General features: G+C 40.8%; 1 protein-coding gene across 1 annotated transcript; it reads right to left on the minus strand.

Moving 5' to 3' along the window:
• Nucleotides 1–644: 644 nt before the first annotated feature.
• On the minus strand, nt 645–12491 carry LOC120477455 (uncharacterized). Its single transcript, XM_039669055.2, has 3 exons — nt 11881–12491; nt 10614–10754; nt 645–1955 (listed from the first exon to the last, which is right to left on the minus strand). The coding sequence occupies exons 1-3, from the start codon at nt 11957–11959 to the stop codon at nt 1756–1758; spliced, it is 420 nt and encodes a 139-aa protein (XP_039524989.1). The 5' UTR covers nt 11960–12491; the 3' UTR covers nt 645–1755.
• Nucleotides 12492–25865: the final 13374 nt, after the last annotated feature.

Raw genomic sequence — 25865 nt, forward strand, 5'->3', positions numbered from 1 at the left:
AATAATGACCTGACAACCGCTCAGAACACAGTAGCATCAGCAGTGGGTTTTGTGCATGGACCACTGCATCAATGAAACATTCATTTCATCCACAGTGAAATGTGCATGCTGACTGGTGAAGCATTTTGTATGTTAAATTGGATAAATAATTTAATCATTTGTCATTTACCATTCATTACTTGATTCTTGCTTTGGCTCATTTGTGGTCTGACATCACTGAACAAACTGAAACAAATCACTCAGAAGCACCAAATGATTTATAGAATTTCACCAAATTCAGTGCAACCAATTGTGGAAGAAGTCATTTCAGTGTCAGGGACATGTGACAGCAGAAGTTAAAGACAGGAGTTGTTGAGGGTGCTGCTGCCACTTGTGCTATAGCTCTCATTAGCTCTGTTGTTCAAAGGCAGTGCAAAGCTTTGAGAGTTTAAAAGTAGCATTTAATAGACTGCCTTATTTCATACACCAGCTCTGAAACCTGTTTCTGCATTCTCTCCCTGCTAATTTCTGGATGAATCATGAGGAGAGTTAAAAGATGAAACACTTCTTCCTCTACTCCATGAGAGATGGTCCTCAGTGCCTGTGTTTTCTCAAAGGCTGGATTAAACAAATCAAAACAGAGCCATGAGCCTCTGTGGATCTCTTTCCGTTTATTTTCATAAGAGCTTTCACCATAAGAAAGACCATTGCTCTTAAACTGTTCTCAGAATCTGTCGCCTTCAAAGGACCAATGTGATGAATCACAGTGCATATGTTTCAAACAATTTCTAGCAAAGAATGAATCCCAGTAAAATATTGCTCTAGTCAGGCATGTTTCATGACTCTAATTACGATGAATACAGTGGACTGAGATTGTGAAACGCACCACAACAAATCTTCAGTGTCAAATTTTGTCAGGTTGAACATTTAAGCCTGTGTCAAGAGATTGTGAAACACTGCCATCTTCTGTAGATCTGAGCCCTCTTAAGACATCCTTTAGAGATAAATTTTCACTTCTCTCAGCCAAGAATTCATATGGTTCAGCAATTATACAGCACTGTCATACAGCATAATATGCATAGGCTATTAGCCAGGCCTTCTTTTCTGTTTACGGACATGATGAAAATCAAGACAATGCACTTAATATGTGATCAAGGTAAGACATGTATTTGCTTATGGAATGCTATTTACATCTTTAAACAAAAATAATTTTCAGTGCAATAGATGTCTTATATAAATATTCAAAAATAAGACAATACGTTTATCAGCACTTTCTTGATTGTCAAACGTTAGTGCATCATGTTCAAAGTCAATGTGATGACAAAACCTGTGGGAACGTGAGGAGAACGGACGTCATACGTCCAATATTCACATTGAAAATAAAATAAAATAAATAAATAAACGAGAAAAGGTCAGCGTCATTTTCACGGCCCACTGATTTTGAGATGTATCGCACACACACACACACACACACTCAAACAAACATTCTGCATTTTAACATTTTCAAAAAACATTACTTAGTATGATTTATACGCTGTTTACATCATGGGGACCGCTGGCTGGTCCCCACAATGTAGGTGCTTTCAGGTTTTACTATACTGGTTGTTTGGTCCACACAATGTAATATAAACATGAACACACACACACACACAATAGGCTACTCCAGAGACTGTGTTCACACAGATATTGGATGATTATATTTTCAAGGTACACTCCTTTATGTCTTAAATCCAAGCGTAGCTGCCGTGATTTTGCCGTTGAGTTTGAAGTTCTAAGTCATTTCGTCGACAGTATCCCACTTTGAAGCAACAGAGCAAACGTCAATGAGCACATAGGCATCAGTGTGGTTGTTCTCCAGCGGGTGGCACTGTTGCACAGATCAGAGGCGCAGCAGTGGATGTTGACTCCCGGCAGCTCCTCCGTGTGGCAGTGTCGGGCTGTGGCACAGCCACTGGTCAGCATGACTCCCAATGCAACTGCAGCAACATAAACAAAACAGTGTTTTTGAGAAACCACATGCTGGGTTACATAGAATTAACTTCATTGGGATTTAATTTGATTACATGATTGTAATGCAGGTCGCATTAGAACGAGTTTCTAGCTGTAAAACCTGGAGGAGATTCAGCATTTTTGAGCCATGGGTTCATGGGTTAAGAATATCCTGTGCGTTTTTAGAATAGCGTGTTTTGAATTTATGAGTAGAATTAATGCCTGTGGTTAACATTACAAGAAGTAATTTGTGTTTTCTTCTACAACATAATACATGCAGTCAGACATGAATAATGAAGTAGGCCTAACAGTTAAAAAGATAATTTACGAAGACATTGGCTTGTAGCCTATAATAACTATAGGCTAGGGTTGGGTTATGGTACGTCACTAACCCACACATTTACATCAACCCCTCCCTCAGAATATGCAGAAAATGCCATGCGCATATTTCTAAGGCAACATCGACTCGTCGAGTGTGTTGTCCACGCAGCTGTCAGGTCTTCTGTGTTCGGGCTTCCCATGGACGCTATACTTCCTCAAAAATGGATACAATTTATGTTTGATTATGTTCCTGAAAATGACGATTGTAATCTAGCTCTCTGTGCTGCGCATTTTATGGAAGACAGCTTCCAGAATCTCCACGAGTTCAACACCGGATTCAACAAGAAACTGTTACTAAAACATGAAGCAGTTCCGACTTTAAAACAAGAGGTAGCACTGTTGGGCCACAACCTGTAAGTAGGCTAAGACTTCTTCATTTTTAAATGTATTTGCATGTATAATTCTAGACGTAGCCTTGTGTTTTATTTTTTTCAAATGCCAGCGCTGGCTTTATAGCCACTACTAGTTACCCTATGCTATTTTGTGTCTACGAAAACGCGTACAAACATTATGGACCTGAATTTATAAGTTCTAATGTTTTAAACGTATTTTTCATGTATATGCTTTATGACGTTATTTTCGATTTGATCAAGAACGTAAACATGCCAACACTGTTTGAGTATATCATTAGTAGCCAGTCAGTTGCTATTGTTGCCAGTCACCTATTGTATAAAATAAACGTTTATAAAGTTAAAAAATGTAGCAAATTATCATTCAGAAACGTTTAGTAAGAGCTGCAGTATGTGGTGAGGTTCTGCTTGACTCTCTCGGTCTGATTATGCCTGAAACTGATACTGCAGTTCGACACATATTTACATCTGGACCGGAGCTCATGACATGCACGTTTCGCCCGTAAAGGTAATGGGCATTAACCTTCCGGACAACGTGAGCGACAGTTTAGCCAATCACAACACACTGGGCCAAACTAACCAATCTGAGCCCACTACGTGTTTCTGAGGGAGTGTTTTCATAGAATCAGGAAGTGAACCGCTCGTTCAGGGGACAGAGGAGAGCGCGGCTGACAATAAAGGTGAAGTTTATAAAAAATAAGACTTTTAAAAAAAGAAAAACTACGAATACATGTTATATTGCACCCCATAAATACAATCATGCAAAGAAAAAGGCAGTCAACCCCCCCTTAAGAGCTCGCTCAAGTAGTGGGGCTAAACCATTTAGTCCTTTGTAAGAAACAGCAATATTTTAAAATGTATACAATGTTTAATAGGGAGCCAATGCAGTGTTGACAGAACCAGGTAAATATAGCCATACTTCCTGGTTCTGATAAGAACTCGAGCTGCTGCGTTTTGGACCAGCTGCAGTTTGTTTATTAGGTGTGCAGGGCCACCACCCAGTAGAGCATTACAATAATCTAGCCTTGATGTCATGAACGGATGAACTAACCATTCCGCATTTGTCAATGAGAGCATATGACATAATTTAGATATATTTTTAAGATGAAAAAATTTGGTTTAACAGATAATATTCATTTGACTTTCAAAACAAATATTGATATCAAAGTGCACAAGTCAAGTCAAGTCATCTTTATTTATATAGCGCTTTTTACAATACAGATTGTATCAAAGCAGCTTCACAGTGATAACATGAAAATAATACAACACAGATCAATAATGTTGTTGAATATTAAATGTCCCCAACTAAGCAAGCCAAAAGCCAAGGCAGCAGTGGTAAGAAACCAAAACTCCACCATTCAGGTGACAGAATGGAGAAAAAAAACCTTGGGAGAAACCAGGCTCAGGCGGGGGCCAGTTCTCCTCTGGCCAACAAAGGAACAGTGTGATTCGGGCAGCATTCAAAGTCAAATTGGATCGGAACGTTGAGAGTATCTGTCCATTTCCTTCTATTTGGAAGTCAAAGTAATTATGCCGGTATGGAGACGAGTTGTTGAGGATCAGTGCCGATGGCTGTCGTGGTGATGATGCCGGCACTTTTGAGGCGAGCACACCCAGTTTCCTAACCGACGACAAAGACTTGACAGAGCAGCCATCAGTAGTTTTAGACAGGATTCTAGGTTACATGAGGAAGTTTTTTGTCCAATAATTAGAATCTCTGTTTTGTTTTTTAAGTAGAATTAAGTAGTAGGAAATTACTAATCATCCAACTTTGTATTTCCAAATTTCCACATTTTGTGAATTGGTAAGTTTTGTCAGGGCATGGAGAAATAAAGAGCTCCATATCATCAGTATAACAGTGGAAACTAATGCCATGCTTCCTAATGATATCTCCCAAGGGTAGCATGTACAGAGTGAACTGTAATGGTCCTAGTACTGAGCCTTGTGGTACACCATACTGAACTTGTGCTCGATAAAACATCTCTATGTAAAATGTAAAAAAAAAAAAAAATGTAATTGAAGTGTCCTTTTTTGGCTTTGTAGGTCTTGCTTTGTAGGTGATTATGTGTTGAGGGCAGCAGAGAAAACCAAAGAACGCTAAATTGAACATTGCATTGTGTGAACTGGCAGTGTTGATGGAGTGTAGACTCTGTCGGGTTCTCTGTATACCTTTAATGAGGAGGGAGGTCTTAGAGTTGCTTTTTGTGGAAGAGGGTTTGCTGGGAATTAATTTATGACAAGATTGGATTCTGCTCAGATAAACTTTGATTGATCCAGCTTGGAGGTCTTTGCCAATATCAAGATAAGAAATTAACAACGTGACATATACTGTATGGGAAAAATGGGAAATCACACTGATTAGTTTGCTAATCTGAACAGCCAACCAGCCAACCTCTCTTATTGTCGGTGCAACAATCGCTCAATTGACCAAAAAAAAAAAAAAAACCCAGTGGGGTCTGATTAGTGCCAACGGTGCTAACTGACAGCCCGACGTTGGCTGACCATGGACTTGGCGTGTCAGGGCCTTTGGGAACGGCATTATTGCGAGGGAACATGAATAACCTTTGTTAATGCAGTGTGCCATTGCTTAATTATTCGTAATACTGTTGGAGGGCTATTCTTTCTCCCACTGCAAGGCTGTGACGACGAGGGGATAAATTTCGAACAGAGCTGAAGAGGCTGAAGACAGCTGTATATTTTTTTGAGCGGAGGGACCACAGAGATGCAAACCAGCAGCCTTTATAAAAACCTGTCGAAGCTGATGGAGGGGATGGATCAGTGGGACATATTATTGTAGTAAAAGAAAGTGAGACTGTTCCATTGTTATAGGAAGGTTATCCACAATTTTGGAAGGTTACCCTGGCCTGCTGAGATGTCCTGACACTGGACAAAGGCGTTGCTCCGGAACACAAGCTTGGGGCCTGACGGACAGTACTCGCTCGATTGGAAGTTCGAGTGGGTTTGGAAGAAGTGTTAACAGACTGCAGAGAATAAATAAGTTACAGGTTGTATAGTTGAGCTTTATTCAATCCGCGTGAGAATTGGATGTCTGCATTAATCAGAATTTGTGCTTTGTCCCCTGTACATACAAAGATCGCCGACGGCCCAAGATTATTGTTGTTCAACATTCACTACACTTTAAAACATCACAATCTTACTTGATCTGGACAAACTGAGTATCATTAGAAAGATTAAAGATTCCAGCTACAGTATTTGGCCACTGCTTATGATAAAAATATGATAAAGCAAAAACTAAGCTTTCATTTCGAAACTGCTGGAGTTGCAAGACTCATGTATCGCAATTGGCCATACTCACCAGGGGCTTGAACGCCCACAGATGGCAACCCTTGCCTGGTTATCATCAAGATTCATTGCTCCAGAGACTTTTCTATGATTCTGACTGCAAGGACAGCTCCAATTCCATTTTCCCAGCAGTTTGTGCATTAAGAAAGGCATCCGTTTCCCAGCCGTGTTGATTTTTAGGGCAAAAAGCATTCAAAAGACTTTCAAAGAGCCAAAAGATGCCAAAGCTTATATGTCTGGTAATATGTGAACTTATTTGTTTAGCTTAACGACGAATGTTTGGTATCTTTCTCAAAGACCTTTCATTTTATGAATGTGAACTCATTTATGTTTAGCTTAACGATGGTGATAATGCTTGGTATTTATGAGAATAGGGAGAGTTTTCTCATGTTATCTTTGTTTGCTGTGAAGCCTTTCGTTTCAGTGTTTGTTAGGATAGATAGCAGGTGGTTATTTTTCCTCAAGTAAACGGCTGAGGTTTTTGCTCTTCACCTTGTTTGATTTTGTATTTATATAGTCAAAACTGGTTTACTTTGGCCAGGACTGGAGTTTAAAGTTCCCTTAAGGCGGGCATACACTGTGCGATGTCTGTGCGATTTCAGCAAGGTACCTACTCACACTGAACGAGTAAATCGCATGCGATGCAAAGCCAAAGTTCAGGATTTATGTGCTCACACTGTACGGTCCGATCGTCGAGCTGCAACTTCACTGCTCACACTATACGTGTAATATCTGCGATAACCCCCTGGATTGCGCCTATTTACGTGTATGTATCCAGAGATATTGTCAAAACAAGCATCTGCTATCAGTATCAAGATGATTTAGTATTTTCAATTTATGCATTTAATTATTATTATTATTATATTATCATTATTAGGGGAGGCCTATTTTACTATTAAATTGATCCCCTATTATAATTAATTTGCCACGCAATATTTTCACAGCACATAACCAACGTGCTGTGAGGATAATAAAATAATAATCTTACTCCTCATTAAAAATTGTCTAAAACATTTAGGTCGATTAAAATGAATTATATATAAAATAACTATTAACAGTCTATAATATGTCCGAACATTGCCATTATTAATCATCAATGAAAATTAAAAACAGGTTTATTTCAAAAACATTGTTTGACAAAATAATAAAAGAGGTGTTACATTGCAGGTGGCTTGGAAGACGGTGGGTAATATTATCCATTTTGCAACACGAACTGGAGGTATAAGCAACAGTAATTTATAGCTCGTTTTTATTTTAATTTTATTTTTGCTGCAGATGAAATGGTTAAACTTCTGTTTTCGCGCAGGTGCAGTGAGGGAAAAAACACTGAGTTTAGGGCAATCGGTTCGTAGCTTTGCTTCAACTGTGCGATAGTCACGAGGAGCGACCAAAATTTCTGACATGCCAGAAATTCATCCGACCATCCGATTGTCGATCGTGAGAGGTTAATCGCCTCTCGTTTCTCCCTGTACACTGCACGAACACTGCACGACAACTGACGCACGACAAAGCTGAAAATCGGTCCGACACGAAAATGAGTCGCACGAGTCAGAATTCGGCTCAAAATCGGACGAAAATCGCACAGTGTATGCCCGCCTTTACCCATCTCATGATTAACTAAACACAGGTGATACAGATGAACTGATAATGATGATGATATGTGACGTCAGAAGAAGGGCAGACAAGTCCAATGAAAACAAACTAAACATAACACAACTGTGACAGAGCCACTGTAGTAACTCTGACTATTTTAACAATGTCTTTCCTAACTTTCCTGGGCTGGCAAATGCAATAGTAACCTATGAAGGAGTGAGGCAGCTCTCAGATTTCATCAAAAATATCTTAATTTGTGTTCCGAAGGTGAACGAAAGTCTTATGGGGTTGGAACAACATGAGGGTGAGTAATTACTAACAGAATTATAGTTTTGGGGCAGATAGCAATAAATAAGATAGAGATAAATAGATGGTGATCAATTCTAAACCAGCTTGGGCCCCTAGATGGCATTTTAACACCATGCCTCTTCATGACAAAGCATTTAAAACAAAGCATTTAATGTTCAGGTCAACTAATGGACTTTGTTGAAATAAATAAGGGTTCATTGTATTACCCAAGGATACTCTGGGACGCTGGGATTTTGCTGTACGCAATGCTTCCAACACAAGGAAGTCTCTGGATGACATAATTTAGAGTCTAGACTTTCATCATTAGATGGTTTATAACAAAGTTTTGATGAGGATATAGCAATTATTAATTCATAGAATGTGTCGATTGTATTATTTTAACGAGGCTAGACCCAACCGTTTACTTGCCCTTAGATTGAGGTCCAGTAAACCAAAGAAATCACCACAATCAATTCAGGAGATGCTAACACTCTCAATGAACCTTCACATGTTAATGCTTCCTTAACATGTGGAGGTTCATTGACAAGGTAGCCTGTACCTATGAAGAACTTTCCATTCAGTTTTACCTGCAAAAGCTCCACCTTTTCTTTACTTAGAGTTGAGGGCAGCCATGAAAGCCTATGAGGTCCCTTGGATGGCTCCCCTTAAAAATCAACTAAATTTATTATATGAGATTTATGGAACAAGAGGATTTGTCTCTAATTGTACTCTTATATTCTTGAAAACATGTATCCCCCTTTGACAATAAATTCTGCCTGGCAGCCTGATATTCCTGACCTTGCCACCAGTTTTGATAGGGACAGTGTCTGGGACATGATGATGCATGCATCTAAGAATCTTGACCATGAACAAATCCATTTAAACTTCATTCAAAGGACCTATAACTCCTCGCAAACTCTACAGCATGAAGCTTAAACCTGAACCAAATTGTACACTGTGCCATACAGAGGAAATTGATCATTTTTATCACATGATCTGGGAATGCCCTGGGGTTGTATATTTTTGGAATATGGTTCAAGTAAATTTGTCCACAATATTAAATGTTTTGGTCACTTTATCTCCATCTGTTTTTATTCTAAAATATATCCAACTTAACAAAATGTATTAGCTGCCTTAACAGCTGCCAAGAAAATAGTGGCAACAAGATGGATGCCCTCACACTGTCTGAATAAGCAATATTGGTTGCCAGCAATATGTGGTGTATCTCAAATTATTCACTGTGCACATTCATGGTGCAAGAGAGGTCACCATAAGGCTTTGGACCCAAACTCTGGAGAAGCTTAAAGGTTTATTGGTTTGAATTGAGGAGATCTCATCTCCCCTCTCCCTCTCCCTCTCCCAATATCAATTCCTGCCAAATTCACATGATATATTCAAGGAGACCAAGGGACTGTTTACATAGAAACAAATCTACCCACAGGAGTTAGTTTCATAGTGAGGAATCAGTAGCCTGTATTTGTTACAACAAAAAATACAAGCAGACTCTACAAAGACTTCCATTGTAAGTTCTTTTTTACCACTGATGAGTCGTAATTATTGCAAGTCTCAATCAACTACATGACACAGAAACTGTTGTTAGAGTCTATCTAATTGTAAGGCTAGAGCATACCTTTAACTAAAATCATAATATCTGGCCATACACTACAGTAAAACAAGTGGCATGAGCACCTGATCAGCGCTGTCGTGACAAGTATTGTATTTGAGGCATGCTGAGCTGTGGAGGGAGGCAGAGCTGGCTCAACTTGTGAAAGTGGATAACTCTGGAGGATTACGGCTGGCTGATGATCCAACACGAGAGAGAGAGAGAAATCCCTGATGATCGCTGTCTAAATGCTCTTATCAGCCTTATCAATTCGACTGTGCAGGTCTGTCACCTATCTGGAGGATTGTCTGTATGAGAGTCTGGCTGTGTTCTGTCAATGCCATTTGGATCAGAAATGCGTTAGGTTTTCATGTTACAAAGAACTTCGCTCAAGCAATGATATCTGAAAGCCTCAAGCATCACTCTTAAAAATAGAGGCTCCAAAATGCAGTTTTTGCAGCAAGACTATAGAATAAGCATTTTTGGTTCCCCAAAGAATTAAACTTTCAGTGAACATTTCTTAAAAAGAACCATTTTTTCCTTAGTGTGAAGAATATTTTAATGATCTTAAGAAGCTTTTTTTCACTATAAAGAACCTTTTGATTTATGGAAGGGTTCCATGGATGCTAAAGGTTAAATGCCAAATAAGGAACCTTCATTTTCAAGAGTGTAATAATTCAGTCTATGAAATCAATGTATTACACATTCAAAGCAAATGAAGGTTTTTATGTTTGATTTGGAGATGAAGGTGGTGTATGGGTTAAATCAGGTTAATTAGATGGGGGGCAGGGAACACTATGATCACTACCTTCAGTTAATCTTTTCTGAGGAGTGATCATCCGCCTCTAATGCTCCTTACACTGCCAAAGTGTGATGACAATTACACGCAGAGAGTCTCACAAGGAGGATTAAGGTGTCTCTGCTGGAGTTCTGTTGCTCAAAGGATTTCAGAAATCTTCACCATGAGTTTGATGATTGTCACCAAATTGTCACCCAAAACGACCATGATGCATTTTTCTCCAAAGCAAATGATGCTCATAAAATGTCTGCCTCCGCCAAAGAAAACCAGGCAGCCATTTCTGATTGTTGCTGGTGGGTGGTTGTGGTCAAGGGCGATATTTTCTTACCACTTTCTGTCCTGATGCAGAAGCGATGCTTGAAGCCCTTGTGAGAGTGGGAGCAGGTGATGACTTCGGGGCTGGAGCAGCCTACATCCACATACCTCTGGTTATGCACAATGTTACAGGCATAACACTGCAGCCCATCAACTATGAAGCAGAAAGCAGATATTTGTTTTTATCAGAGTTGTGGAGAATACTAATAATAATTTTAAAAAAAGCAGCCTACTGTATTCCAAAATTATCCAAATTCAAAGTAAATGTACAGAAATATCTTTTCTCAATGATTTCGCCCCCACTGTGGCTTCAGATCAAACATGGATGAGGTTATAGCGACTGAGATTGAATTTAGCCCTGAGATTTTAAGTCACTCAGCCATGTGCTTAGAACCTGCTCTTGATACACATGGGTTTAGCTGCACGGTGCCTCTGGCTACACTTTGACAGGTGGTTGTTAGGCTAATGTACTGTTCCACTTTGATAATGTTATGTGGAAAAGGCAGTACATTGCACGTTATTAATGAAATGCTTTGAAAAAGTAAATCATTTACATCAACAACGAAAAGCATTCACTTGCATGCATTATTGATGCAACTGAGTCCCACAAATCTTTTGAATGATTTGCGGTGACATGCGATCTGTCTGACATAGTGCTTTGAGACTATTCAGTAGAAATCTGCATAATGTGTGCAGTTTCTGACAGGTTATTGGCTTTTCTCGTGTATGGTAATTTATGATTTCTGGTATGTGATCTCCATGTCCTTTTCAAAAGGCAAAGTTCATCTGGTGGTGGTGGCTCACTTTATATAACCCCCTCACTGGAATCCGTTCAGACAGAAATGTTTCATTTGCATGTAAGATTAGATCTAAATGAGGCTAGTAAGCTTTAGGATTCAACACTGAAAGCATATCTGAATTCATTACTGTTATATAGCTTAGATACATTTGACATCAGAATATAGCTCCGATACATTTGAGTCAGAATTCTAGTGTAATATGTGTCAAATACAAAATGCGTGTTTCATTGATTCTTGTGTTCAATGAAAGAGGTCACCAAGCAAGTTTATTGGTCAGGTTGCTCAAAGAAAAAGGGCATCAATCATTTGCTATATAACACAAAAAAAACTTAATTGAATGGAATATTGCATGAGCTTATTTCTCTTGCCCAATAGTTTTTTTCCCCCCTTGTTTTAATCACAACCATTTTTTTGACTGGCAAAAAATCTAAAGACAAAGAAATAGTATATAGTTTTGTACAAACATACACATACACCTACCTTGTGACGTCAAAAGTGTCAACAATGCCAAGAAATAATACAGTCCATATCCGTGTAGCAGGCGTGTATTGAGAGTCATTGGTGCAGCTGGAGGAAAATGTCACTCAGGGCTGGAAGTGAGATGAATCCTCCTGGGAGAAGTGCTCTCTGCCTCTTTCAGCATGAGCCACCACTCTCAAACAAAACACACAAAAGATACTCCACAGGAAAAGGGGAGGGGCGTAATATCAAAAAGGAAGAATCAATAATGAGCCATTAAGAATAGAGTACATATGTCACATCGAAATGAAGTATACAATCATTTGCCCCTCGTTTCTTCCATCCTTCTTAAACCCCAGAGAGAGCTAGTCTCCAGTCCCTGCCAGAAGCACACAGTCTGCCTGAGACCCTCTGCTGGATCAGTGGTAATTTGCTCAATGATAATCCCAAAGCCCCAGATAAACACTTTCACGCCCAGTTTCTCACTGTGACAGAAGAGTCAGTCTCAATGCTCTTATGTGTGTGGTATTAGTGTGTCTGAGTCTTCAGGCCATATTCCATTTAATGAAAATTTAAGAAGCAAATCCTCACTCGAGATGTGATGTTTAATGAAGGAGTGGGTGGGTTTTGGAACAAACACAGACACATATCAAAAGCGCTTGCTGTGCTTTGAAGGGTCCAATCAGTTTCAGAAGTGATTAGATGCGGTTACCTGGAACACTTTCATACTGTATATACAGACATTAATATTAGATGTCTCTCTCTCTCTCTCTCTCTCTCTCTCTCTCTTCTTAGAGCTGCTGCTCTATTCTCTTTATGGAGGTTCTCTTCATGACACTGGCGGCTGTCGTGATCAAGAGAGTAGAGGTGTCTGGGTGTGATGTGTAGCGGGTCTAATTAGGGAAGGATGACATAAATATTCATATGAATTAACACATTACAGTTAAAGGAGATGTCTGCACTTTTGATCTATTTACTCTTTTTTTCAAACCATCTCATAGTAAAACTACATGTTCTTACAAGAAACATGTTTACAAGAAAATGTGAGATTTATTTGCCTGTGCGAAATTGGGTTTCCATGGCATTGCAAGGTCATTGTATGTTCTGCGTGGTCATAACATTTTTGATTTCTTAATCTCCAGGCTTAAGATAGATTTTGAATCCCAAATGTTCACTGTGGTCTCAGACAAGTGGACAACTTTTATTGAGTTTTTTATTTTATGCTAATTATACAGTATGGCAGCAGCTAAGTAGAAGATAGTGATATGCTATTACAGCAAATATTGGCAGGTACTATTTTCTTAAATTTTCTAATAATAATGCCTCTGAAAGCTGAAGCTACAGTTCGTGGTGATAAGAAGCATGCGGAGATGAGGAATACCAGGAAACAGGAATTGAATTAACAAAATCTTAGGATAAACCACACTATCCATATACGAGAAGGGAGAACACAGGTGCTGAATCCCAATTCGCATACTAAATATTATTCGAAAATAGAATTAGTACGTCCCAAATCGTAGTATGTTGAAATGAGTGTTCCAAAGAGACCCGGATGGTCTACTATATCCGGTCAGAATCCGAAGTGCAGATCGATGCACACTCTAACGGCTGTTAATGCCCACAACCCATCGCACGCTGTACGAGGATTTGGTTAGAACTACAGACTAGAGTAAAAAGTGTTAAAAACTACAGACATGGAAGACGCACGAGTCCGGCGGTTGTGAAGAGATGTTTAGATAAAGGGGTTTAAGTGATTAATTATCGGTTCAGTATCAAGCCTGACGAAAATGTATTTATTCAATGTTGGCTACATTATTATATTGCATCTGCAGAAGCATTGTGAACTTTTGTAAAAAATACGTTTCTTTTAAATGCATTATTATATTCAAATTGCAAACACATGAGGAGAGTCTCCGCATGAGGATTTTATCTGTGACAGGGCAGTTTATGGTGATGCATGCGACAGAGCGGTCCGTTAAAGATGACGCAGTAGTATGTCCCAAAGCTTGCCTACTCTTTTACTTTTTCTTCACAAAAAGAGTACATACTTTTAGGGGCATAGTATAAGTAGGCGAATTGGGATGTAGGGAGGGTTTAAATACACAGAGAACAGATTAGGGAAACAAGGCACAGCTGGGGCAAACTAACTAAACACAGGTGAATGAACTGAACACAAACGAGGAGTGGGAAAACTGGGAACAGGACTGAACCAAATACACAATGATGGGAGGAAACTCAGGAAAACAGATACAGGACAGACATAACTAATATGCGATGGGAAAAAGGAGAAGAATGATTTTGGAAGTAGCACCATTCCTTAATAACATATTTTATAAACTAATAGTGTAAATTAAAGGGTTAGTTCACCCAAAAATGAAAATTCTGTCAGTATTTACTCACCCTCATGTTGTTCCAAACTTCTATGTGTTTATTTGTTCTGCTGAACACAAAGGAAGATATTTGGAAGAATGTTTTAATCAAACAGATCTCAATCCCCATTGACTACCATAGTAGGTGGGGCCCCAATGGGTCTGGCTTGAATTTCCCACTTAGGACCCACATAAGACTCTTACAGAGCCCATTTAAAGCCCATCTGGGTAACCATAGTTGGATCCCGGGTGCAAGCCCACTTAAGGCCCATTTGGCCAGGTGGGGCCCAAATGGGTCTGACATGAATTGCCCAATTAAGACCCACACAGTACCCGTACTGGTCCCAATTTTAGTACATCTGGGCTTCCACAGCTTGCCCCAATGTGGATCCCGGGTGCAAGCCCATAATGGGGCCCACATTTGCCGCCCATCAAGCCCTCATATGGGCCCCACATGTCATTGCTGGCTGGGATGTATTTTTTCCTACTATGGTAGTCAATGGGGACTGAGATCTGTTTGATTACAACATTCTTCCAAATATCTTCCTTTGTGTTCAGCAGAACAAATAAACTCATAGAGGTTTGGAACAACTTGAGGGCGAGTAAATACTGACAGAATTTTCATTTTTGGGTGAACTAACCCTTTAATGTGTTAATTACCACAATTAGGCAAAGCACATCAACTTCCAGTTGTCTGCTTTAATTAATCATTTGATTTGAAAAGGTATCATTATGTTATGACTTTACTTGTTGAGGCATATGACTATTAACTAATTGTTAAATAATTTGTAATTTTGGTTTTGACATCCACACTATGGATTTCAATTTCCCGCCTTCTACAACCGGGATTCCACTGTGCCAGATGAACTGTCGCATCCAACAGTTCATGGCACAGGAATGTGTCAGGTTAAGCTTGAGCTCTAGGATTTAAAGGATGAACACTGAGAATATGCGGCCAGGCTCTGCTATTTCACAACACTGTGTCTGGACAGGACAAATAAACAAGAACCCATTATAATCAGTGAAACAACACTGGATGCAACACAATGCTACAAGACAGTAAACTGCATGGCTCACTCTATTTCTGACGTACTATGAGCTCTTGTACTACTACTGTTATTAAGGACAAATGGAATAGCAATGGTCTGCCATGTCCAGTGTAGACAGCTGCAATAGTCTTGTCCAGTTTAAACACGGTGTTTCTGTTGTGCTGATTTGTGTGCGGCCCAACTTACCCATCCTTCAAACCCTCTATTACACTCACTGCATGTGCTACTGCCCCACATAGCTTTAGAAGGGATGACAAAACCCATAACCATAATGACATTACTTAACAATTAGTTAATAGTCATGCCTCAACAAGTAAAGTCATAACATTGCAAATCAATAGCTAATGATTAATTAAAGCTGACAACTGGAGGTTGAAGTGCATACAGTAGCTTTGACTAATTCATTTAACACATTCATAACACATTCATTTACACTATTAGTTAAGAAAATATGTTATTAAGGAATTAATACATCATGACACGTTAAATGAATAGCAATTAATTTATTACTTAATCTATGAATCATGTATACTCTTTCTTAGTTGCTGATGCAGTAATAATTATTTTGGTTTATCTGTGTATTGGTAAAGTATAAATTAATATTAGTGCACCCGTATTGTGAAGTGTTACCAATTAAACCATAATTCAAAGCAACAACTAACTAACTAAAATGTTAGTAAAATGTAGCGCTTTTGTAATAGCATACTATTTCCTTCATGCAGCACAAAGATGAAGCAGAAGAGTGGAGCCTGAAAAGGTCTAAGTCTTCACTCCTACTCTGTTTGGCATGATCCAGAAGTGCAGAGATTAACTCTGCAGATGAGGAACAGTAGCTTCTGGCTTAGCTCTGGGGTACACATAATTGCTCATAATAGCTCTGCATGATCCTGTTGTTATTTGGGACTGCAAAAGAGTGAGTGACAAGCATGCGGTGCAGGATTCTGAATCCATGCTGTGCTGGCAAAAAGACAGCTGAGGCATCAGTCCAGCAATATTAGAAAAATCCTGAGAACACAAAAGCATGACATTTTCATCTCACTCCGATGATCCGAAAGACAAGCCTTCTGCTATACCTCATGTCTTTCAGGTGGTGAGGAGAGATTCGCGGTTTACTACTTGCAGTTATTCATCGGGTGTGTGATGGGCTCATAGTGACATTAAGCAGTAATCCTCTTTAGAAATGTGCCTGCATGAGAAGAATATATGATTTCCAAAGACTATCCGATTACTGTAATTTCATTTAAGCTTGATGGTCTCACATTAGACTGTAGCAGGAATTCAACTGAGCTTATTCATTATTTGTTCTCAAATCAGGCAACACTGTTGACATGACAGTTTCATTTCATTGCTAATTCAGAACTGGACTAATTTTTTTTTTTTTTTTTTAATCATTAGTCAAACTTTTTATCGCTTCGGCCTGAATTATATAACGCATTAAACATACTATACACTTCTCAGGAAAAAGCTGGTTACTGCCACAAAGATGAAGCCTATAAGACTTCTGGCTCTTAAAACAATGCCTGCCGCAGGACGAGTCTATGGATGGACTCTAATGACTCAGCCTGCAGTCCAGCCCTGCCTGTTCACTTTCATATAGATCAAAATAAACTGGACGACTCACAGTACTCACTCTGAACATCAACGCAGGAGTTCAGCAGTTCACTTTGACATGTTATGATGTGTCAACAAGGATTTGGAGTACTTTATAAAATATTATATCCACAGGAGCAGCTATCACAGAATCCCAAGGTCCAATAAAAGTTATATAATTAAATATAAGTTTAATTTAATTTTTAATTTTGAATTGAAGTATGTCAATTCAAGTCAAGTTTAATGTCCCCAGTGAGCATATTCCAGACAGTAAATAAAGACAACACAGCAATGTGAACAGAATGAACCAAGGGCTTAAATACACATGGAACAAGTGTTATAACTCAAATCAGAAACCATGGCAACAAACAATGAATGAAACAGGAACAGGAAAACGGAAAATAAATAATGAAATTGAAACAAAAACAGGATGAGACCGTTATACAATCTCAGTCAGTGTTGTGATTGTTAAATAAAATTAAAATTGTTAAATAAAACTAAAAAAACAACAACAAAAACAAAAACGTCTCAGGTTACGTATGTAACCCTGGTTCCCTAAAAGAGGGAACGAGAGCTGCGTTGTCAAACGCGATGGGAACGCTCTGCGTGATTGCGTCGTGAAGCGTCTGTACAATCAGTCCAATGAGAGAGTAGGACGTCAGGTGACGTGACTGACCAGGAAACTATAAAGCACCCTTGAGATCAGACCGCGACAGCTTCTGTGAAAGGCCTGAAGCAAGTCGATCAGGGCATGCAGGAAGTATGGCAGGCGAACGCAGGTCTCGTTCCCTCTCAGGGAACCAGGGTTACATACGTAACCTGAGACGTTCCCTTTCAAGGGAACTTCGAGTTGCGTTGTCAAACGCAATGGGAACCCCATACCCACTATGCCATGCTGAGAAATGCCCGTTCTGTGTGAAGTCCAATGCGCACACTAAGAAGCGAGCAACCTAGCCCCGGGAGTGAAAAGGTCTAGGTCATAAAACCTGACAAATGTATGCAGTGAGGACCACCCTGCCGCATTACAAACGTCATAAAGAGAAACACCCGAAATTAAAGCCTTAGAGGCAGCCATACTCCTAGTAGAATGGGCGCGGACCTCCATAGGTGAGGGACATCCGACCGCATTATAAGCAATAGAGATCAACTATCCACTTGCTCATACTAGTCTCGATGCCGGGCAAACTTTCTTAATCGAACCCAAGCAGCGAATAATTTCTCTGACTTACGCCACAGGGTTGTGAACATAAGCATCCAATGCCCGAATTGCACATAACAGATTGAGACTTTCCTGATCTGGGGTATTGAAGGGTGGAGGACAGAAGGCCTGCAGCACAATAAGACCCATCACATTAGTAGGGACCTTAGGAATATAACCCGGCCTAGGGTATAGAAATGCTTTAACCATACCAGGTGCGAATTCCAAACATGAAGGAGCAACCGAAAGAGCTTGCAGATCTCCAATTCTCTTAATAGAAGAAATTGCGAGAAGAAACAAAGCTTTTAAAGTGAGGAATTTTTCTGAAAACTCTTCGATAGGCTCGAAGGGAGCCAAAGCCAGACCCTCGAGTACAATGGCCAGGTCCCAAGCCAGTGCTCTGGAGTGCAAGGCAGGCCTCAGCCTCAATGTTTCACGGAGAAAACGAGTTATTAGAGGACCTCTCCCCAGAGAAGAAGCCCCCACAGGGGATCTAAAGGCAGATATTGCCGCAACATACACCTTCAAGTTGGAGGGAGTTAATCCAGCATAGAAACGGTCTTGCAAGATATCGAGAACTGTACCAACCGGGCAGTCAACAGGATTAAAAGCACGTTCTCTGCACCATGTAGAGAACAATTTCCGTTTGAAATAATAAAGTTTTCTTGTGGAGGGAGCTCTGGATTGAAGAATGGTCTCCACGACCTCAGTCGAGAGACCAGCATTTATAAACTGGGCCCCCTCACAGATCAAGCCCATAGTTTCCACAACTTGGGGCGAGGGTGAAATATTGTGCCCCCCGCCTGTGAAAGCAGGTCCGCAAACCATATTCTGCACGGCCAGTGCTGGGCTACTAACAACAGATGAGCCCCTTCCTGGCAAACTCTTTCCAGAACTCCCGGGAACATTGATATCGGGGGAAATGCATACAGGTGTAGCCTCGGCCACACCTGCACCATCGCATTCAGTCCTAGAGGAGCTGGATGCATGAGAGAGAACCATAACGGACAGTGAGTTGTCTCCTGAGTTGCAAATAGATCGACCTGGGTCTGACCAAAGTTCTCCCATAGGAGCTCCACCACCTCGGGGTGGAGTCACCACTCCCCGGGCTCAGCCCCTGCCTCGACTGAATATCGAACCTGGAATTAATATTGCCCTCAGTGACAACAATTTCCCCTGGGTCCATAGGAGAAAACCCCTTGGTCCTGAGCCACCACTGCAGGGGTCTCATGTACAGAAGGCCAAAAGTGATTACGATGGACGCAGATGCCATGAGCCCCAACAGTCTCTGAAACTGTTTCACAGTGAGTGACTGGCCTAGTTTCATACCTAGGCCGCCGCATAGGATATTGGTAAGCTATGCCCCCGAAAGCAAACCTCAGGACACCTCCTGTGATGGATGGATAGATGGATATGTGAAAATAAGCGTCCTTCAAGTCTATTGTGGCAAACCAGTCCTCGGACTGAAACTGTGACACGATCTGTTTGAGTGTAAGCATTCTGACCTTGAGCTTTTGAACTCTGCTGTTTAGCTGACAAAGATCTAGAATAGGACGTAACCCACCATCTTTCTTTGGAACGATGAAGTATCGGCTGTAAAACCCTGACTCTCTGCTGGTAGGAGGAACCCTTTCATAGCCCCTTTTTGCAAAAGCGTCATCACTTCCTGTTCCATAACCCGAGCCTGCTCGGGGACCACCACGGTGGGAAGGACCCCTAGAAATCTGGGTGGACGAGAACAGTTTCTTTTTCTTTTAACTGAATTCTGTAACCCTTTTCTATCACATGCAGGACCCATTGAGGAATATCCGGCCGTAGTTTCCACACTGAATTCCATGCCATGAATTCCACTAAGGGGACCAGTCTCTCGTGACTGGCCTCGGGATTTTGTTGAACGGACATTTCGGTGCCCAGAAACGGCAAACCGACCGGGAACGACCGAACTGACCACTCTACGAACCTCCTCGTATGAGGACGCTGACACCTCGGCGCCCTGAAACGGCGAGCCGACAGGGAACAACCGATGTGGCCGTGCTGCGATGCTCCTCATAGCATTGCCCCTCAGAGGACTTTCCTAGAGATGACAGTCCTCAGATCTTGCCAACCCTCTGGATTTTGTTTGAACGGACATTTTGGTGCCCAGAAACGGCGAACCGACCGGGAACAACCGCAATGACCATTCTACGGCCCTCCTCGTAGGACCGTATGGGGACGCTGACACCTCGGCGCCCCGAAACGGTGAAGCGACAGGGAACAACCGATGTGGCAATGCTGCAATGCTCCTCATAGCATCGACCCCCAGAGGGCTTTCTTAGAGATAGCAGTCCTCAGATCTTGCCTACCCTCATAATTTTGTTAAACGGACATTTCGGTGCCCAGAAACGGTGAACCGACCGGGAACAACCGAACTGACCATTCTACGGCCTTCCTCAAAGGACCGTATGGGGACACTGATACCTCGGCGCCCTGAAACGGCGAACCGACAGGGAACAACCGATGTGGCAGTGCTGCAATGCTCCTCATAGCATCGCCCCCCAGAGGGCTTTCTTAGAGATGGCAGTCCTCAGATCTTGCCTATCCTCGTAATTTTGTTGAACGGACATTTCGGTGCCCAGAAACGGCGAACCAACCAGGAACAACCGAACTGACCATTCTACGGCCCTCCTCGGAGGACCGTATGGGGAAACTGATACCTCAGCGCCCTGAAACGGCGAACCGACAGGGAACAACCGATGTGGCAGTGCTGCAATGCTCCTCATAGCATCGCCCCCCAGAGGGCTATCTTAGAGATGGCAGTCCTCAGATCTTGCCTACCCTAGGAATTTTGTTGAAGCTCTTTTTAGAGATAAAACAGTCCTCAGATCTTGCATATCTCTAACTGGCTAGACTTTTGTTCTGTTTTGCACCTTGTGCCCCGAGGAGCTTAAAGCAGAACTCGGCAACTGAAATACTTCTTTGCTGATTTTGACTTTTTTTGTCGCATCTTTTACCCGCGAGCTCCCCCTACAGCTGTGGTCCGTATATTTCCCAACACTGTCGTAAAAAGTTCACTTGCGGCACCCTTCTCCCCAGTTCTACCTCACGTGCATTTGTTATAAACGGAGCCGGCCAACTGCGGAGCGTTGTGGAGCTACAGTATGTCTACCGAGGTGGGTAATACATCATACACATTATCATAGAACATTGACATGTACATTTTTTATTCTGTTATCAACTATAAAATGTAACACGGTTTGTGTGGATAAATCTACCGAACGTTAAAGCTTATAATTATCATAACTATAGCCTGATTGGAAATGAGATTTCAAAGTTTAGTTTATAACGTTAATCGTGCAGAGAATCCTCAAGTTGCATTCTTTTATAAAGTACAATACATAATTTATAGTTTACAATGACTGTGTTTTACCAGTTATTATTGAACAATAATTTTGAGTTTTACGGTTGACTACACTATTTTTCCGTTTATGATAATATTACAGGAGCCAGGGGAGGAGCAGCGACAGTATCGACATTTAGCCTACCGCCAGTTTGTGCTTATGGCCGCCTTGGAATAGGGAACAGGGTGGTCATCCCAAGCTGTTGCGTGTGGAAAATTAGAGACTGCTTTCCTGACCCAAGGGGTCAGTACACGGGATTTAAGGTGACACGTCATGTCTGAATATTTCATAATTGTTCCTTATTTATTATAAATACTTATTTAAAACTTATAATAATATTTGGACATTTGAATAGAGACAGTTTTTTCATTGAATGTATTTATTTGAAATAAAATATATATTATTTAAACAAGTATCCATCATTTTTTTACAATTTGTAAGAAACAACAATTTACAGTTTGTAAGAGGGAATAGTGTCAATCCTCCTGTGGTTTTGTGGGCGCAGTGTCCCCTCGTGACACATGTTTTTGAACAAGCTCTGACGTGGGTGGTGGTGGCTCTGCAGAGGAAAGCAAACCAAGTCCCCTGGGATCATCTGCCCTTATGGTGGTTTTGCGTGGCAGGCCGGTCGCACTCTTCAGCCTACTACAAAGAATGGCCTTCTGGAGGTCAGGGATGTACTTGTAATCCTTTTTCTCAACAAAATCAAGAGGACAGGCGTCACCTTTACACATTGTATAAATTTTCTAAACAATATAAAACTAAAAGAACATTTATGACTATTGCTAATCCATTACGAAATCAAACAGTCTAGATATAGCAAACACATATTTTTGACCGATGCTAAAACACGAATGCAGAGACACATGTGATCAGTGTTATTAGCCTTGGTTATTATGTACCACTACAAGGCCCGACGGAAAAATCATATATGACAATAGTTGTTTGTCAAGTTTGCCACATAGATAGAAGCAACCCAATACAACAGATAGCAATGTACCGTGCTCAAAACAAACACGTTGTCTCGCTAACGTAAGGCAATCAGCTTACACAGACAGTCATGGTTTGAACACATTTATAAACACAAACAAGAATAAGTAATAAATAAAACAAACACTTACTTACAATTGCATTAGCAGAAACGCAAGGTCCGCATCTGCTCTGCATTCTTCATTTTCTTTTAGCTCTTGCCACTCGGTGAATGCACGACCAATGTTGACTCTTGTACGGTCCCTGGCACGATCAAAAAGTTTTTTCCTCTCTTTCACCTCCTCCGCTGATAACCGTCTCTTCAGTCTTTTCGCTGGAACATTATCCATCGTCGCTTGTATTATTACTCAGGTTACTTCTAGCTAGTATTGAGGTGGGCGTGTGTGTGTTGAATTGCCGTAAAGCAGCTCGTGTTTCGCGCTTGTTCTCGTTCTCGTTTTGCTTCTCACGAGACTTCCGATTTTTATTTTGCCAGGACGGTAGTCCTCATGTTGCAAGGTTGTTTTTTCGCCTGGGAACGCTGGGGGGAGCTGGTAAAGTCACCAATATCACCAGAACAGGTTGTTTAACCATCCAAATGATTTCTAGACGGCTTTATTATGTTAAATAAGTTACCAAGTTCCCCTTTAATAGCCCGAGACTGCTGGAACATTGGTGAGGAAGAAACCTCTGGAACACCGCTGAATGGATTATTTCATAGTTTTCTTGAAAGCGGAGCGTCCAGAAGAACAGACATATTTATATCTTTATTTTCCCATTATCTTTATATCGGAAAAACATATATGTACATATAATTCTGTGGCCACCAGCGGGAACAACCGAACTGGCATCGCTGCGACCCTCCTCAGAGAGTCGCTCCTCACACTCATTCCATACCCACCAGGGCTGCCTCATAAAAATGTATTCATTATTTATGATGGCTGGTGGGTAACGTCGGGGTTAAAAACCATGACACTGACTCGGGAGAGAGAAACCTTGCAAGCGTCTCTTTAACCCGAGGCACTGAAATACCCAAACATTGCTATAATTAGACATCTGGGGATTAACATAAAATATAAACCCCGACGAGGAGGCTGAGATAAAGAGTTTTCTAGTTTTTAAGATAAATTTAATCTAAAAACTCTTATTTATTTTTCAATCTCATAATATTCAGCTAGCCAGTAAAATTTTAACTGGCAAAAGCATAAATAAAACCTCCTTTTAAAAGCTCCTCTTTATTCAGCAGATATGAGCTGACTTATTTATTAATTCATTTAAAAGTCAAACATCTGCCTTACTCTTAACATTTTTTTTGTTTTGTACTGTTTCTTTTTAAAACAAAACACTAACGATACCAATTCCTCGGAACTGGAAATCGCAGTCAACTAGATCTGGCATGTGAAAGCTGAGATATAGCTGAGCTCGTCCCAACCCCCGCTGTCAGATCCATTTGCGAACCCCGAAATGCGAGTCGTCTCCGTGCCTCGGCAACAGAGAGAACCCGCGCGGGGGACGCGAACCAATCCCTCGAGAGCTGACTGCTGGCATGCTTCACTCCCAAACAAATAGCTGATGTGTGTCCCCACCCGTGGTGTAACGAGGGCAGGGAACCACACAGCGTCTATAATCTTGCTTGCCATAAATATAGATAGTGATATATATTTCTTTTCTTGGCTTTGACAAACAACTATAAACAGACAAGGACAGAGTACAGAGATCGCTTGCTGAAGGCTACAGAAGCTGTCGCGGTCAGATCTCAAGGGTGCTTTATAGTTTCCTGGTCAGTGACGTCACCTGACGTCCTACTCTCTCATTGGACTGATTGTACAGACGCTTCACGACGCAATCACGCAGAGCGTTCCCATCACGTTTGACAACGCAGCTCGAAGTTCCCTTGAAAGGGAACAAAACATTTGCTGTGATTTAAATAAAGGCTAAATTGAATAGAATATACATATTAATGATGAAAGATGAAAAACTTGAACTTAAAAAAATAATGAAAGAGTAGTAGTCGTACTACATTTACTAAAGCAAAATAGAAAAATAGAAATATTTTTAGAAAACAAAGACAAAATCACAGAACAGAAATACTAAAACTAGTACTTAGACTAAATGAAAATATAGAAATAAGAGGTAATTAAAAATATGAATAATAGTATATAAATAATATACTGGACAAAAATAATATGGGACTCAGTTGGAGGAGCTCATTCTCTTTGTTTCTGGCACGACACACATTACATTACAATAAATTAACATATGCCAAATATTATTTATAGTTTGTCTGATAGGCAGTTGATATGTGTTCAATAAATAAATTAATTAATATGAAAATCAATGTTAAAAAAAATGTCTCAGGTTACGACTGTAACCATGGTTCACTGAGAAGGGGAACGAGACTCTGCATCTTGGACTGACACTACGGGGGACATCATCAGCATGACAGGTGCCTGAAGCACGTGTCAACACACTCCAATTCCATTGGCTGGCGACACCCCATGACGTCATAAGCGGAGTGCCAGGAAGTATAAGAGGGAGCCCGTTGTACATGTCATCAACTTATTTTTCTGAAGGAGATGTGCATGCAGACCCAATGGCATGACAAAGAGACACAGTGTCTTGTTCCGTGATTTTGTGATTTAAAAAACACATACCATGTACAGTTATTGGTGTATTAATATTTAGTAAAACACATATCAGAGACTTCATTCAGGAGTTTTTTGGGTAACTGCACAACTGACAGATGACTTTGAGCGCACCGCCAACGGTGTGTGTGTTTGTGTAACCATAGCGACAAAACAACCAATTTTTGGATCCTGCACTTAAGCTTATAATTTCGTTTTTAAAAATATTTATGTATTTAAAAGTTGCAGAATGGATTCATTTGGAGACCTCGAAATCGGCAGAGATAGATAGGCAATGCAAAACAAAATCTTACAAGTTATTGCTTCAACAACAGTAGTCTGTTTTTTGGTCTCTGTCTCGGACTTGGTCTCGTTCTTGGTCCGTCTTGGTCTTGTCTTGATCTCAATAACCTCTGGTCTTGGTAGTGTCTTGGTCTCGGTTTAGGTGGTCTTGACTACAAGTCTAGCTCTTGCAAATGCTTTTTCCTGTTTGTAGTGAAGATGCGTGCTACCCGTTGGGGTCTTCTGCTGTTGTAGCCCATCCACCTCACGGTTGTGCGTGTTGTGGCTTCACAAATGCTTTGCTGCATACCTCAGTTGTAAAGATTGGTTATTTCAGTCAAAGTTGCTCTTCTACCAGCTTGAATCAGTCTGCCCATTCTCGTCTGACCTTTAGCATCAACAAGGCATTTTCGCCCACAGCTAGGACTGGCACATACTGGATGTTTTTCCCTTTTCACTCCATTCTCTGTAAACCCTAGAAAAGGTTGTGCGTGAAAATCCCATTAACTGAGCAGATTGTGCAGAAATACTCAGACTGGCACCCCTCT

This window comes from Pimephales promelas, chromosome 4 (genome assembly GCF_988280905.1).
Source record: "Pimephales promelas chromosome 4, fPimPro1.hap1.1, whole genome shotgun sequence".
Taxonomy (NCBI): Eukaryota; Metazoa; Chordata; class Actinopteri; order Cypriniformes; family Leuciscidae; genus Pimephales; species Pimephales promelas.

Excerpts from the sequence above, each read along its gene's own strand:
- LOC120477455 (XM_039669055.2), bottom strand. The coding sequence starts at position 11,959 with ATGACTCTCAATACACGCCTGCTACACGGATATGGACTGTATTATTTC. Across the intron at positions 10,755-11,880 it reads GACACTTTTGACGTCACAAG|TTGATGGGCTGCAGTGTTAT; the intron begins GTAGGTGTATGT and ends TCTGCTTCATAG. Across the intron at positions 1,956-10,613 it reads CTGCATCAGGACAGAAAGTG|TTGCATTGGGAGTCATGCTG; the intron begins GTAAGAAAATAT and ends ATGTTGCTGCAG.